This window comes from Octopus sinensis, linkage group LG13 (assembly GCF_006345805.1).
Source record: "Octopus sinensis linkage group LG13, ASM634580v1, whole genome shotgun sequence".
NCBI lineage: Eukaryota > Metazoa > Mollusca > Cephalopoda > Octopoda > Octopodidae > Octopus > Octopus sinensis.
The window spans coordinates 44,252,707-44,269,394 of NC_043009.1; the positions used below are offsets into that span (position 1 = coordinate 44,252,707).

The following is a 16,688-nucleotide window of genomic DNA, read 5'->3' on the forward strand; positions in this document are numbered from 1 at the left end:
GCAGTTAGGATTCTCTGAGAATGTAGCACAGGAAAGGTATTGAAGAGAATCAATTTGATTTTGTTTTGTTTGTGATGGATTTGGTAAGATGATTCCACTCTGAAGTTCTTATCATTTCATTAAGAAGCTAGCTATTTATTGGTGAGAAGGCAGGAGGTGTCAGTGACTAGCAACCATCCAGTTACCATAACAAAATATAAACTAGTGTCTAGTTTTTGTCTTCAATTGGAAGTCGAGAATGGTGGAGTTATTCCATGGGTAGACGGGCTTTGACACTCCAAACATATTAGGAATAGAAAAGAAAAACAAAAGATTTTTAGTGTAAACATTTTGTCACACATGTATAAGTTTAAAAAAAAAAAAACCTCTAAGTATAATGAAACTATGAAGATAATCCTCTGCAATTGGGATTAAAAAAAAAATTCAAGTTTCGAATTTGTTTACTTTACCTTGAACTTTGATAAATTGCTTCAGGTTAAAACTCAACTGTAGTTTGTGTGCTAATTATCCTAAAATACTTTACTGTACCTTTATATTGTAGAAACTTTATCTGAAGTTTGCTAACACATCTCATCTCAAATATCTCTCTTTTTGTATATCAAATCGTTGCCTCACAGAATTTTACTTTCTTTTTCAGGCTATGGTGGCTTGCTTAGAATCAAGAAACTACATTCAAATCAGGAATTCTCTTATAATTCTCACAAAGGTTTTGTATTGCTACATTTGTAAATATTTAGTTTTGTTTGTATCTAGTTTTGCAGGATTATTATTATTATTACAATGAAGGTGGCGAGCTGGCAGAAACGTTAGCACGCCGGGCGAAATGCTTAGCGGTATTTCGTCTGTCGTTACGTTCTGAGTTCAAATTCCGCCGAGGACGACTTTGCCTTTCATCCTCTCGGGGTCAAGAAATAAAGTACCAGTTTCGCACTGGGTCCATGTAATCGACTTAATCCCTTTGTTTGGCCCCTTGTGGGTAGTAAAGAAATATATTATTACAATGAAAATTTTTTCTAGATATCTGCTTTATTTACACATTATCCATCAGGTGTCACCCAGACACCTGAGATAGATATGATATTCTTAATACATTGGATGAATATATGATATCAAGAAGCACTAAGACTGGCTAAATTTAAATTACAAAAAAGCACATATGCATGAGTGTTCAGTAAAAATGCTATAAAAACTATGGAATTTATGGTGATAGGGCTTTCTGTAAAGATTGTTTTCTCTATTTCTGTTGTATCTAGTTAGTGCAGGATTATTGTTAGAAGTAAAAATTAATTTTGTTTTCTTATGTTTATTTTTTAGTAATATTTTGTTAAAGCACTTATTTTACGACTTAACCCTTTAGCGTTTAGATTGCTCTGTCACGTGTAATGCTTTATGTATTCACATAATATTAAATTAATCATGCATTATTTCATAGCTTTGAGATATCAATGATGTGATTGTTTATTTCTAAAATGACGCCGTCGGGTAGGTATGAAAAGCCAGATTTTACCAGTTTGAGGATAAAAACAGAATATTTTGGCTGGATATGGTCAGTTTTAATGCTAAAGGGTTAATGTGCTTCCTAGAAGGAAATGCTGTCAGGAAATGGTGCCAGTGTTTTTAGTGAAATAGATTGCTGTGAAAAAAATGTTCCTTGAGTTAAGCATGATTAAATTAAATTTCTTTCTTTTAACAAATTATTATATGGAGGTATATTTTAATCAGTTGCTCCTGTTCCCTTATGTATCATCATCAGCATCATTGTTTAACGTCCATTTCCCACGATGGCATGGGTTGGACAGTTTGCTAGGCTCCAATCTGATCTGGCAATGTTTCTACAGCTGGATGCCTTTCCTAATGCCAACCACCCCAAGAGTGTGTAGTGGGTGCTTTTTTACATGCCACTGGCACTGGAGCCAGTCAGGCGGAACTAGCATTGGCCACGATCAGATGGTGCTTTTTACGTGCCAGCAGCACAGGAGCCAATTGGGGCAGGGGGCTGGCATCAGCCATGTTCGGATGTTACTTTTTACATGCCACCGGCACAGGGAGTCAGTCAGGTAGCACTGGCAACAACCCACGCATGAATGGTGCTTATTGCTTGCCACCAGCACGAGAGCCAGTCAAGCGGCACTGGTATCCGCCACATCTACAATTTCCATGTGATTTGATTTTGATTGAATTGCTGACTCAATAGGTCTCCTCAAGCACAACATGTCGCCCGACGATTCAAAGGTACTTTTTAAATGGGCTGGTTATGCAACACTAGTAGTGTAGGCTACGGCTGTGATGTCACTTTCCTTGCCGGGTCTTCTCAATCACAGCATATCTCCAGAGGTCTCGGTCTTTCGTCATTGCCTCTGTGAGGCCCAACGTTCGAAGGTCATGCTTCACCACCTCAACCTATGTCTTTCATGGGTTCCTTCCACTGTTAGGGAGTGATACTTCACACAGCTCTCTTCATTCATACGTATTTTTACCTAATTTTTATTCCATTGAATTAACGTTTCTCTTCAGTCTCTTTCAAGTTGCACAACTAACTTGAATTAAATCCTATCTTATCCCTCACTCTGCTAATCTTTTCTCTCCGAGGAAACAAACAAAGAAATGTATAATTGCAATTTTTAAATACTAACAAATGCTTATCATGAAATGTTTCTAGATTCTTCCATATTATCCAAGAATAATGCAGTTTGGTCAAGCACTAGAGCGAAGAGTGAACAGAATTCGACAAGAAGAAAAAGAGAAACGTCCAGACATTTATGCTCTTGCTATGGGGTGAGATTATTATTTTTTTATTGCACTAAAATAACTCCACCATTTTCTTACCAACTTGCTCTGTATAATTGTACTATCCACCATTGTAGAATACCACACTGTCTGAAAATGCCTTCCATCATTTATTTATATTTAAATCAAAATATTGATTTAGATCTTGTTGTTACATTAGTGATAACCCACAACTTCATTAGATAAATACTCAGATTAGTGATGGACCAGTGCCCTGTCCTATGCTCCTTACGGAGTAATGTGGACTAACCATGTAATATTGATTAATAGTTCATTTCATATTAGTGATAATTAATTTTATGCTTTAGATTTTTACCTGTAATTACAGTAGTTTTTACATGATGTCATTCTTTTGACAAAATTTATTTAAATTGGGAAAAGTTTTCTGATTAAAGTATGTTCTTTTTTGTGTACTAACAATGAGAAATTGGTTCAATTACATTTGCTACCATTAATTAAAGCCATTTCTAATAGGGTCTTTTTCTATTTTCATAGTTAATTATTCCTCAAATATTACTCCATATGATCATATGATGGCTGAGGTGTATAATACCTACAATTGACTCTCTCTCTTCCATCTCTCCTAAGCAATGTTTATATGAAGTCTCCATGCACTGGTCCCTGGTCTCATTATTGTTCATTCCTCTCCTATCAATCTTCCACTCTACTGTTATTCTCTCTCACACCACCTGATTATTCCACTGGATCTCCTTCTTACATACTCTCCTTTATTGCTACTGTCACTCTCTCCCCTCACCCCATTACTCCCTCCCTTATCACTCATTGACATTCATCACTCTCTTATCACCATCTTCATTTCTGTCTGTCATTCTCACATTACCCTTTCTTCCATCATTCGTTGACTTCCATCACTCTCACTCCTCTCTCAGTTACAATACTCCTTCTTCTGTAAGTTTGTCTTCTATAATGTTCTCTCTTCCTCCATCATGTCACTCATACTGTTTTTATTCAATCTCCTTTTTTGCTCTGATTTTCTTCTATTACTCTCACTTCTATCTACCAGTATAAGACAGTCCTTGTGTACTAATGAGAAAAAATATAGACAACACTAAGGAGCATTCTTTTGTCTTGCCATGGACAAGGCAACCTCTCTAGTTCTGGTGCCAAAATAAATATGCACTTATAGTACACTCTGCAAAGAAGTAGGAGATAAGAAGGGAATCTATCTAGTAACCATGTCAAAAATGCAGTGTATGAGAGAGAAATGGATTTTGATCCATGTAGGAAGGCAATAAGTTCTATGATAATTAAAATTTTTTTTTATTTTTAATTTCTTTTCCAGCTATTCTGGTCAACTGAAAAATAAAAAATCTATGTGGGTTCCTGAACATGAATTTCATATCAAAAACAAAGAAGCTGTAAGTAATAAGATGTTTCAGTCCTTAATTTTTGTCAGTCAAATGTATATTTGCTTCTGTTACAAATATTGTTTTGGGGAAAAGGGAGTGGGTAACTTATGAGCTTTCAATTAGCAGCTAGTAATAAGGTTGTAATTAATTTGATGTTATCAGAAGAATTATCTAAAGGATGCATGTATATATGTATGTGTTTATATATGCCAGCCTCGCCTGACCCCCGTGCCGGTGGAACATAAAAAGCACCATCTGATTGTGGCCATTTGCCAGACTCGTCTGGCACCTGTGCTGGTGGCACGTAAAAAGCACCCACTACACTCATGGAGTGGTTGGCGTTAGGAAGGGCATCCAGCCATAGAAGCATTGCCAGATCAGACTGGGCCTGGTGCAGCCTACTGGCTTCCCAGACCCCAGTTGAACCGTCCAACCCATGCTAGCATGGAAAGCAGACGCTAAACGATGATGATGATGTACATATGTATGTGTATGTGAGCATGTGTATAATCACAGTTGTGGTGATAAAATCACAGTTGTGGCAGATACTGGTGGCACACAAACACACCCATCACTTTCTCAGACTGGTTGGCATTAGGAAGGGCATCCAGCTATAGAAACCATGTCAAATCAGACTGGAGTCTAGAACAGTCTTCTAGCTTGCCAGCTCTGGTCACTCTGCCCAACCCATGCCAGCATGGACAACTGATGTTAAATGATGATGATGTTACTGCTTAATCCTTTTGATACCAAGACTGCCTTTGATTTTATGATATGAACTTCCAGTTTTAACTTTCTAACATTTAAATTGGCCATATCTGGCTCAAATGTACTACCTGTTTGAGTTTCAAACCAGCCAGTTCCAGCTTATCACACCTACCCTTCAATGTCATTCTAAAATTTACTATCACATCATCAAAGTTTACTATTTGATTGTGTTTTATCCATGGGTAGGCACATATATCTTGTTTCCATTATTCATGTCTGTGGTTGATAAGCAGGTGCCAGTGTTACTTAACAGTTGATTGATAGGCATTATGAACAACCAACTGTAAAAAGTTTCGCCCTCAAATTATATGTAATACTGTGAAATAAATAATAAACAACAATTAATAATGACAGCAAATCTGTATAATTAATATACTTTGGAATAAATTTCAGCCAAAGAATCAAACAAAAAGTACTTCACATTCATCCAAACATGACATTTCCAGAAAATCAATGGAAAGTAAGTATAATTTCAAATGTTATAACTCACCTGTTTGATTACCATATCTATCAGTCAATCACTTGTTTGATGTTTGATGTTCATTCATCTGCTATTGTAGAATCTTTTACATCCTAGGTGCCATCATTGGAATCATTCAACTGTAGCAATTTTAATTTTAACTTCATCTTTTACATCAGCACTTGGGTTCAAGAAAGTAGCCTTGTTATGACAATATAAAATAAATGAAAACGTTAAGGTGTTTTGCTTAGGGATACTGAATTACTATAGTCGTTGGGTTGTGCTTGAAATACCTATTTCTTTAGTGCCCACAAGGGGCTAAACATAGAGGGGACAAACAAGGACAGACAAATGGATTAAGTCGATTACATCAATCCCAGTGCGTAACTGGTACTTAATTTATCGACCCCGAAAGGATGAAAGGCAAAGTCAACCTCGGCGGAATTTGAACTCAGAACGTAACGGCAGGCGAAATACGGCTACGCATTTCACCTGGCATGCTAACATTTCTGCCAGCTTGCTGCTTTTTGTGCTTGAAATATCATCTCGGCCTTCCCACTCTTCACTCAGTAGAACAATCAGGATCTAACAGCTAGTGGGAGGGAAGGCTGGTCCTCATTTGCAGTTGAGCAGACTGGTGCAACATAGAATGTAGTGCCTTGCGCAACATGCTGCCCAGCTCAGAAATTGAACCCATGACATTATGATTGTGAGCCCAACACCTGAACTTACTAAGTCACATGTAAATATTTATAGCATGCATACATTGACTCTTTGTCTCTCTCACATGCACACACACACTCTCTCTCTCTATGTTACACACACAAAATGCATATTATTTTTGGTTTACATTTGTAGATAAGACCCGTGATGGAAAAGAAATCAAAGAGATTAAGAAGGAGAAAAACGACAAGAAAGTTGATAAGATTGAGCCTGTTGTGGAAGGAAGATCTAAACCAAATCTCGCTGCTGACCTCAAGAAAAATGATTTTGATAAAAAACCTAGTGTCAGGTAAATATTTGCTTGTTTTAATGATATTGATAGTTAGGTTCCAGTAAGTAGATTTCTCCAATAAAAATCACTTCCTAATGATTTAGATAAAAAAAAAAAAACCTAACTCAATGTCAGAGCTCCATCTTGGATTTGAAATAGTCTGTGTGCTTAAATTTTTATTCATTTATATATTTTTGAGAATGTAGATCTATGCAAAGTAGTTGTTTAGTCACAGGTCAGTCCTGTTGTCTAGTGTGTTCTGGTAGGGTGTGATTTGTGAGAGATTTGGCTGCTGTTTCTAGCAAGTAGAGCTATCATGTTGAACAGTTATGGTCAAACTGTGGCATGTAGGACTTACTGAATGGCACATCAAGGAAAAATTACCTTGAATTTCTTTTAGTCATGCAACCTGGCTGGTGATGAGTTAAGTCTCATGCAGCCTACTTCTCAGAAAAGATGGCCCATGTCTGATATAGAAGCTCCTTCCCTGATTTGTTTGTCCAAAGTTGTTCTTCAGGGCATCATGACCCAGAACATTTCATGTAGAGATGTAAATTTAAATACATAAAAGATAATTATGGTGTTATAATAGTTTATTACCTTTTTAAATCAATGTAGCAACAAAGGTGAAAGCTTGTAATTGGTTGAATTGAACTTAGTTCAATTACTGATATTTAATATTATCAGCCATAGCTGGACTTGAACACTGAACCAAGAAGAATGAAACAAAATATATAATGAATGAATTTATTAGACTGTAGAAAACCCATCACACTCACAGACACACATTTGTGTGTGTATGTGTACATGTATATTTACATTCCATGTCTTTGTATGAAAAGTGTTGAGCTAAAACCATTATCTGATTATCCCCCTGCCAACAAACTATTTCTCAATTCTGGATTTCTGAAGACATATGGCATAAAAAAAAAAATCCCTTATTTAAAAAATGAATTGTGATTGGCTGTGAAATGTCAGTAATATATATTCATCTAACCCATGCTAGCATGAAAAAGATGGACATAAAACAAACCAGTGTCTGAGGGTAACTCACTGCCATGTTAATTTTGTATAATTAAATGTTTTATGTACTTGTTCTTCAACACTTGGGAATCAATAAAATTATGTCTGATGATGTTTTCTTCAGTAGCTGACACTAGTGGATCAGTATTTAGATTTTGGGTTGTTTTTTTTTGTGTTTAGAGTCACTCCTAAAGACCCTACATGTAAGGGCTTGTTCTTAGATTTAATCAACTTGGTAGAACCTATCTCCTCCTTCATCCAAATTGTATCCTTAGAGTTTAATTCATCAAGTCAAACTAGTAAAATACATTAATTTTTTGTGGGCTCCTACTGGTTGCAAAAGAAAGCTGTCTTAAGTGTGTTCTTAAGCTGAGTGAGAGCTGTTGTCTTATGAATGACCCAGTGTTGTGATTGGTCTTTCAGTACCTTGTTAATCATTGTGATTTCTTAAGTGTATGAATGAAGTAGAGAAAAAATACTTTGAGACAGGAAAGGTTTTCTAAAAGAAGCTTTGCTCCTTTCATTTACCATGTCTCATCCATGGTATGGTTAATGTTTTATAGAATTCCAAGGGGGGAAAAAAATGAAAATTTTATTTCTTCTTTTAGTGCCTTGAAAGAAGAGAGAAATCCTTTAAAAGAGAGAGGGACTAGCAAAGAAAGGTCACCTGAGAAAAATAGTGACAAAGAGAACCGGCATAAAGAGGAGAAGAGACACAGCAAAAGTCACGAAGAAAAGATTGTCACGAAAGAACGGTTGAGCGGATCAAAAGAGAAGACGACCAGCAAGGAGAAGTCTGAAGAGAAAAAACTGCGTAAACAGGAGAAGGATGACGAGAAATACGAAGAGAAAAAGATCAAAGAGAGTTACTACAAGGAGAAGGACATTGGAAGTAGTGGCAGCAGTAGCAGTAGCAGATACAATGAGAAACCTTCAACTATGGTAGCGTCTGGAGGAGGAAGTTGTAACCAGCATCGACGAAGTGCAGAAACTTCTCCAAAACATGCTGATGACCGGGGTTAGTATTGTCATTCTTTTTTGTTTTATAGTTTAACTATAGGAGATGTACTTGCATAGCAAGTGATTTGATCCGAGATCGTGTGCTGAAACGAAAACAATTGCAGCGTGGAAGGTGTTTGTAAGCCATTTAAGAAACGCACAAAAGCCGTTCGATTCACTTCAACATTTAAGTTTAACTTGTCAAAATATTTTCGTCGCTTTAAGACCGTGACCTGTTCACTGACAAAAATCTGTGCAGCATGGTGAACAGGTCATGGTCTTAAAGCGACGAAAATATTTTGACAAATTAAACTTAAATGTTGAAGTGAATCGAACGGCTTTTGTGTGTTTCTTAAATGGCTTACAAACACCTTCCACGCTGCAATAGTTTAACTATAAATCTGCTTTTATTTCATTGCCTGGGTTTAACCTTTTAGTGTATAAAGCAGCCATATCCAGCCCAAATCTTTTACATGTTTTACATTCAAACTGGCCATACACTGGCCTTTTACACCTAACCTCCACTGACATTCTGAAAATACACTGTCACATCATCGAAACCTCAGAACTATAACAAAATGCATGATAGATTCCAAAACAATTTGAAGAAAAAAATATTATACTTAACAGAGTAATATGAACACTAAAAGGTTAAACCTATCAAAATTTCATGTTATTTATGCTTCAAACACCAATTTAATAATCTCAAAGTCTTGCTAAGTTCTTAGTTATTTCCAAAAGTGACTGAAAAAAAGGTTAGTGTATTTTAACAGAAATATGCTAACAAAGTGATTGATGTGATCTAAATTTCACCCTTTAGCATTTAAACTGATAAAATCTGGCCCAAATATTCTACATGTTTTACATTCAAATTAGCCATATCTAGCCTATTACAGCTAACGTACGCTGACATTCTGAAAATAATCAGATCATTGAAATCTCAGAGCTATAAGATAATGCATGATGAATTCAAAACAATGTGTAAAAAAAGGTATTACATTTGACAGAGTAATCTGAATGCTTAAGGGTTAAATCCTAGCTTTGTTGTATTGTTTCAAAATAAAAAGAAATGTAGCGTTTCTAGTAGGAATTAAAACAAATCTACACAAGGACTAAACTATACTGCAACCATGGCATGGATTTTGTGGACAGTAACTATGGAAACCTATTGCGGTTTTATATATATATATATGATGATAATAATATTATGGAGTATAACTCCAAACTTACAGGGAAAAATTAAATTCAGTATTCAATCAAATTTCACAATATAAATATATAATATATATAAATTAGAGAAAAACCACTATTATGTAATTCAAACAATGATAGACATAAACCAAATCAGATAGAAAAAATAAAATATATTATAAAACATATATCTAGATCACAAAAAAAGTACAAAAAAATGAATAAACATTACATAAGTAAAAAGACTATATATATATATATATGGTGTCTTGCTATAATCAAGGAAACCTGTCCTTCGCATCAGAAGTGTTAAGACTACATCCCCTGGTAAAGAGGATTGGCCTGGAAGAGTTGTATGCCAGTGCCATGTAAAAAGCACTCATGCTAGTGCATTATCAAGTAGATTCTGATTGGGAAAATGTGCCATTTGTCTTAATTTTTTCATCTACTACATAAATGTTTTTTTCATGAACCATAGAGAACCATTATCATATCTGATTAATCAATTAAAAGCAAATATAGTTGAGTAGTAAACCAAATTACTCTTAAAAATATTTTTGTATTGTTCTAGGGAGTTAATCAGTTTGGATTTGTTATGTGTGTACAAGGTGACCCAAAAGTTCTGTTACAAAGATTAAACAACGTATTTCAGCCAAATTTAAACCAATTTACTTGAAAACTTTCACACTAGTTTTTAACATTTTCAGTGATGTTACAGCAAAAAATTATTCAATAAATCCACCTTGTTTTTTTTTTTATTACAGCCCTAGGTTTACAAGCACTGCTTCAACAATGACTTGTAAGACTTCTAGTGGTATTTTATTCCATTCACACTACAGAGACCTCTTTAAAGCTGCTACTGAGCAATGAGATTTAGCCCAAGCATTAGTCTACAAGATGGAGCAAATGCTAAAGTCCATTGGGTTGAGGTCTGGGCTTGAGGGAGGTCATTTTCCTTTGGACAAAAAATCTGGGACATTGTTGCTAAGCCACCTCTGTGCCCTGTGGGCAGGCTCCATCCTGCTGGAAGAGAAGGGGGTCACCATTGAACAAATAATAATGAGTCTTTCATAGCTTGCAGCTTTGATTTTGACTCTTTGAGGAACAAAAATAATGATAAAATTGCCACTTTTTATGTTGAACTAAACTTCAAAAAATGTAACAGAACTTTTGGGTTGCCCTGTACATGTATGTATATGTGTATGCATGTATGTGTATTGATGTATATTTGTTTTTTGTTTTTTTAATTACTTTGTATTTTGTCTTTTGTCTTTTTAGAAGCGAAACGAAGAAAGCTGGAGTCAGCCTCATCCACTTCAACAAAGGTTAGTATGGATGTCTCAGCTTGAGTCAACTTCAGACAAACTAGGGTTGTAGGTGATTCTACCAAAGGAAGCAGCACTACTTGCTGCACGCTCACCTGTCTCACATCCAAATCAGTTGAGCAACCGACCTGTGTTACCTGACCAGCCTCTGGGGACAGAGGCAATGTATGGCCCAAGACACAGAAGCAGACCAAGGAGTGATTGATTACCTTTCAGCTGTTGCAGTCGTGTGATTTTGAGATCGACAGGTGTCCAGAAATATTATCACGCCTAATTCATGCGTGGTTCAAATTTTCACTTGTACCCTTAATGGTGAAAATGTTTAAAAAGGCAAAAAAAAAATAAATAAAAATGCTTTTTAATATTTATAACGAGCAGTTGCTGGGTATGTGTAGCTACTCCTACTACTACTATTGTTATTACTACTACTAATAGGGAATGTTCATTTTTGTCTCGATAACAGCGTGTGGAAGAAACCACTGAAGCATGTCCGCTACTGAAAAGTGTGTGCGCGCTTTAGATGAGACTCCATGATGCTTGCTGTTTCATTGCAGTCTCCAGATTTTCTTGGTCTACATCAAGAGGATCTATATATTGGTGTTTATGAGAGAATATATATCACATAGCTAGAATTTACACAATGAATTCAGTGCCAACCGACATCATTGGTGTGAAGTCTTGGAAGTTTTATTAAAAATCCATATGCCTCCTACGATCATCTTGGTGGGCTGCAGTTTGATTCCACACCATTAAATTATTTTGGAGTACTTAACTAATAAAACCCCACCAAACAAAATTTTCTCTCTAGAAATCTTATTGAAATATTTTGAGGTTATTTATCAAGAAATGTTAATGTCGAAATAGTCGTCAGTGTGAAGCAGGAATTTCCGACTTTCTTGAAGATGATGGAAAGTATTATTTTGGCAAGAGCTTAGAAGTTCCATTAACCTGTTCATTTGAAGAATTGTTCTCCACATCTACACCGAAATCTCAATGATGAAGAGGAATTCTAAATCTGTGACAGATCAGATCGCCATGTAATCAACAGGAAGTATTTGAGAACAGCAGTGATGCTTGTATTTGCCTGTGGAATTGTGGATGAACCGACACAGATAAGGATGAAATCATTGATCTAAAAATTGAAGTGGAAATGTATGTGTGTATATATGTATATATATATATTTATATATTTGCATATATATATATATACACACACATACACGCATTTATATATAGATATTTGAAGAAAGAATGAAGAAAATAAATGGCTGGGCAAACAAGAATTTAGTTTATTAAAGTTTGATGTCAATCTTTTTTTTTTCCCTCATTTTTTTTTTCCACATTAATTTTAGTGGGGAAAGTCTCAGGCCAGTTTAACAACAGGAAGCAAGTCAAAAGAAAGAAGCATCATTAAAATAAAGTAATATCAATCTCGTTAATGTATTGTATTTGATACATCGCTGCTTATTTTTCTCCCTGTTGTTCTCCCTCTCTCACCGATGATCTCATTAACATCGAGGGTTTTCGAAATTCATGGCTGTTCTCCCATTTGGCATTTACAGCAAATAAATACATCACAAGTACGAAGAATTTACTGATGGGAAGTTGCAACAGCTCGCAATGAATTTATTTGAAATTAGGGAAATATATCTAGAAGTGTACGAGACGTAACTGGAGGAAATAAGATAAGCAGGTGAATGGAATGAGCTTAATATCAAAACCTATTTACAGCAATCCGTTAACAACATACAGAGCAGAGATAGCATGCTGTTACAGTGGAGATGAAAGGAAAGTCTATGTTGATAGAGAAATTAGAGCTCTCCGCATACATCATTCAGAAATATCTTGATAAAGAAGGAAGCGATTTCTAAAAAGGGAAGAAAAAAATCCAGCGTGGTTCGCAAAAATGCCGTTTTAAGTAAATAAAAATCTTTATCTCTGGAAAATAAAGGGGTATGAAAACCACCACATATGCCATAGGGCCATTTTCTTTTACCATTTTTTTAATATATATATATATATATATATAAATATATCGCTATAAGTTTTATTTCTAAGTTTTATTTAAAATTCCCCTGAAAAATGCCATTTGGCTATCGGCAGTCTAGTCAAGTGAACTTTCCAATTATGTGGCTCATCTTCATCTGCCAGTGGAAGATTTCATTACTAATCAGCTCTTGGATTATTCACATCTAAGTTTCTTTCCACACTGGATTACTATTGCGAAAAAGGATCATGTGAGCCAGGGATATAACCAGCACAGACTGATAACTAGTTGCAAAAGCTAGTTTTAAAGCAGAGCTTATTGAGCTTATTGACATTTCCCCATTTAAAAATTAGTCATATTTTAAAAAGTAATGGCAAGCAAGGTTATATGAAGTGGTACCAAGGATTTACCATTTTCACATCAACAATAAACACCCCAAGTTCTGGTTGCTGAATGTGTTTGGGTGATGAAGGTCGTGGACTAAAATGTTTTCTACAAGGTAGGTGTCTATATTGGTTTATAACGTCTTTCCATCTGTTTCCATGATTAGTGTCTGCCAACCTGATGTTTCATCATTTAAAAAATTTTTTTTTCACTTCCCCCCTACAGTTTCATCCCTCTTTCATTAGAGGAGGGGCTGTTTGTTTATTTGTTGACACAAAACAAAGCAACTAATCATCTTGAAAATCAACAACTATGTTTCTATGTTTTACTTTTGACGATGCATGAAAATTCGATTCCATTTCATGAAAACACGGCTTTTCTTGATTGATTTTAAACTATTCTTTATTCTTGCAACACTTCTGTTTGTTTCAACTAATTCTTATATTATATATCTTTTGTATCTTGTTTTTGTGATTTTTTTTTTTAATGTTTTAATCTTCATTTCTATAATTTTGCTATTTTGAACACTGAGCAGGTTTATCTGCATTTTTTTGTCTTTTTTTTCCCCTTCTAACATTGTTCTCATCATGAGGAATTACATGATAAATGCAAGTTTATCATTTGTTCCATATGATATACATTTCACCATTGTGGTTACTTGCAACTTCTGCATTATCTTGCATAGATTAAATGCTTCACATGGAGCTCTAAACTCACTGGTAGCAATCCTTCATCCAACTGTACACTCAGTTAATACATATATATACGATTTTTTATATAGCTGTAAAATGTTGCTGTGTTTTTTTGTTTTTTTTTTTCATTAAGCATTTTCAGCTTAATGTTGTTACCTTAATTATTTCACTGAAATAGAAGTATGTATCTCACTGATTGAGCTAATGATTGTCCCTATGTGCTTTTAAAGGGGTGGAAATGTTGTTTGTTATTTGGTCCTTACTTAATGAGTACATGGTTAACTGAGTCAACAAACGTATTGGACACGGAGCAATCATTCAGGTCAGGCAGCTTGCTTGAACCAATGTAACCCCTCCGTTATAAATGTCCCGATTGAGCAATGAGGCATGAATGACTAGTCAGGGTTTTAGTCACATTCGTTTTTTGCTAGCGGAAATATTTCATCTGTGCACACAATAACTACAGATGATAGCAGCTGTTTGCTAACTAAACTGGTTGAGCTTGGCCATTGACAGTTTGCTGTCTGTTCATCTGCTCAACATTTAGTGACAGTCCTCATTGGCTCAATAAGTCCATCTGTCGAAATAGGTCACATCCACCATGTTGCTACCTATGATTTCAATGTACCCTGACTCGGGTGGTTACATGCTATTTAACTACAGCTGGGACCCTAACAGGTGCTACCACTCTGAGTCAGGTAGTTCCACACTCTTCAAAAACCATGAAACTCTCAGAGTCCCACAACCAGATGCTGTTTAAAGTCATATTTAGAATGTCAGCTAAAACATGTCTTAAATTACTCAATATACATTATTGACATCATCATCAGCAACTTTTGCATCTTTTTTTCCATGCTGGCATGGGTTAGACTGGTCATTATGGCCCTGCTCTTAACTGGAATAACTGCCTTCTTAGATTGGTCAAGAACTACATCTTATACATTTCATTTGTGGCATGGATTCCATGTCTAGATACCATTTTGCATCACCAGCCACTTTGTAGAGTGTATCGGGTAATATTTTATTGTGGCACAGGCACCAGAGAGAGTGTCTTGTCCCTGGCAAGACCCAAGAGTTTTCTCTGGCTTATGTTGTCCCTTGCAGATAAAGTGAGTGACGAAAGAGAGCCAAAGCAAGATAGGAGAAAGAGTAGTGGGAAAGAATCAGAATCATTGGAATGAGAGAAAGGAGAGGGAGGAGAGCGAGGGGAGAGATAGAAAGCTACATGATAGCTGTCAGCATCTGTGGTGTAGTGGAGGAAGAGAGTGATATGAGGGGGGCAGAATGATAGAAGGTAGAAAAGAGAATGAGGGGAGAAGAGAGAGTGATGAGAGGGTGATAGAAGAGAGAATGAGGGATGAGAGATAGGTGGGAAGGAGAATGGATGATAGAAAAGAGGAAAGTGCAAATAAGAGAGAGTGGGTGACAGATGTCAAAAATGAGTGCTAGAGGAGGGAGTAATGTGCAAGAAGATGATGGGTAGTGGTGAGAGAATGGGTGTAATAGATGTCAGTAATGAAAGATTGGGGTGAGGGTAAAGGGTGGAATTGAATATGGACATGGATTATGAAACACTATCTTTTATTTATTTTATTTTTACACAAGTGAGTGAGAGGTAGGAAAGAGAGTAGCGTTTGAGAGGCACATAGAAAAAAGATTTAGTGAATGATAGATGAGAAGGAGAGAGAGAGAGAGAGAGAGCAGTATATGGAGACTTCATGTGATGGTACTAATTGGAAGAGATCCAAAAGTTGATCTTATTTATGTTTGGATCTCTCTCTTACTAATATGTTTATACTTGCTTTGCTGTAAAATAGGTACCACAACTACATAGGAATAACTCGGTGTTACAAAGAGAAATAGTACTTAATAATTAGCAAATGGTTCATTAGCGTGTGTTGTTCAATCCCCACTAGTTTCTTCATCTCAAAGTTATTAAAGTCTACTGCCAAGTGATGGATATTTTTGATTACAAATAATGGAGCAATTCACTCAGTTGTTTGACAGCGACCTGATTAACCAAAGATTTAATCAAGCACAAGCAACCTTTTTTGTGAAGTGGGCTGCTTGGGGCATGGCTCATCATGCAGGTCACACTATTAAAAACAAAAAATGGTAATTTTTCGTTAAGTGTTCCGTTGAGAAAGTCATGCAGACTGCAGGTTTCACATGACTGATTTAAAACCCTGTAGCAGTCAGATCACTCTGTCAAATGTAATGCTTATTTATTCGCATTGTTTTGAATTAATCATGCATTAATCTTGTAGCCTTGAGATTTCAATGATGTGATTGCTTATTTTTACATTGACATAGTTAGTTAGGTAGGTGGGAGAAGTCTGATCTGACCAGCTTGAACATAAAACAGGTAGAATATATTGGTCCAGATATGACCAGTTTAAATGCCAAAGGGTTAAATCATTAGTCCTAGCTGGTTGGATCAATTGGACGTCAACTTATCGCTTGGGTTGGTGGCTTGGATTTTCTTACAGATACTTCTTCAGATTTATAAACTTAAAATGGCTTCAGTCTTCAAACAAGTACATTTTCAAGGTAACTAGTTATATTTATGTTGCTATACAGACATTACATAGCTTACAGTCCCTTCAGATTTATTAATCACTGTCATTGTCATACAGCATACATCCATTTTTATGTTTGCATAAATTGGGCAAGTCTTCTCCAACATATTCTTTTTTTTTATCTTCTTT

The 16,688-nt window shown here is 35.8% G+C and overlaps 1 protein-coding gene across 1 annotated transcript in view; it reads left to right on the top strand.

The window, feature by feature from the left end:
* Nucleotides 1-16,688, top strand: part of LOC115218251 (THO complex subunit 2) — a 192,947-nt gene that overhangs the window by 64,329 nt on the left and 111,930 nt on the right. Inside the window, exons 28-34 of the mRNA XM_029787996.2 lie at nt 638-706; nt 2,660-2,775; nt 4,091-4,166; nt 5,319-5,385; nt 6,244-6,397; nt 8,011-8,420; nt 10,871-10,917. Of these exons, the coding sequence (XP_029643856.1) occupies nt 638-706; nt 2,660-2,775; nt 4,091-4,166; nt 5,319-5,385; nt 6,244-6,397; nt 8,011-8,420; nt 10,871-10,917 (939 nt within the window). The remainder of the gene's footprint in view (nt 1-637; nt 707-2,659; nt 2,776-4,090; nt 4,167-5,318; nt 5,386-6,243; nt 6,398-8,010; nt 8,421-10,870; nt 10,918-16,688) is intronic.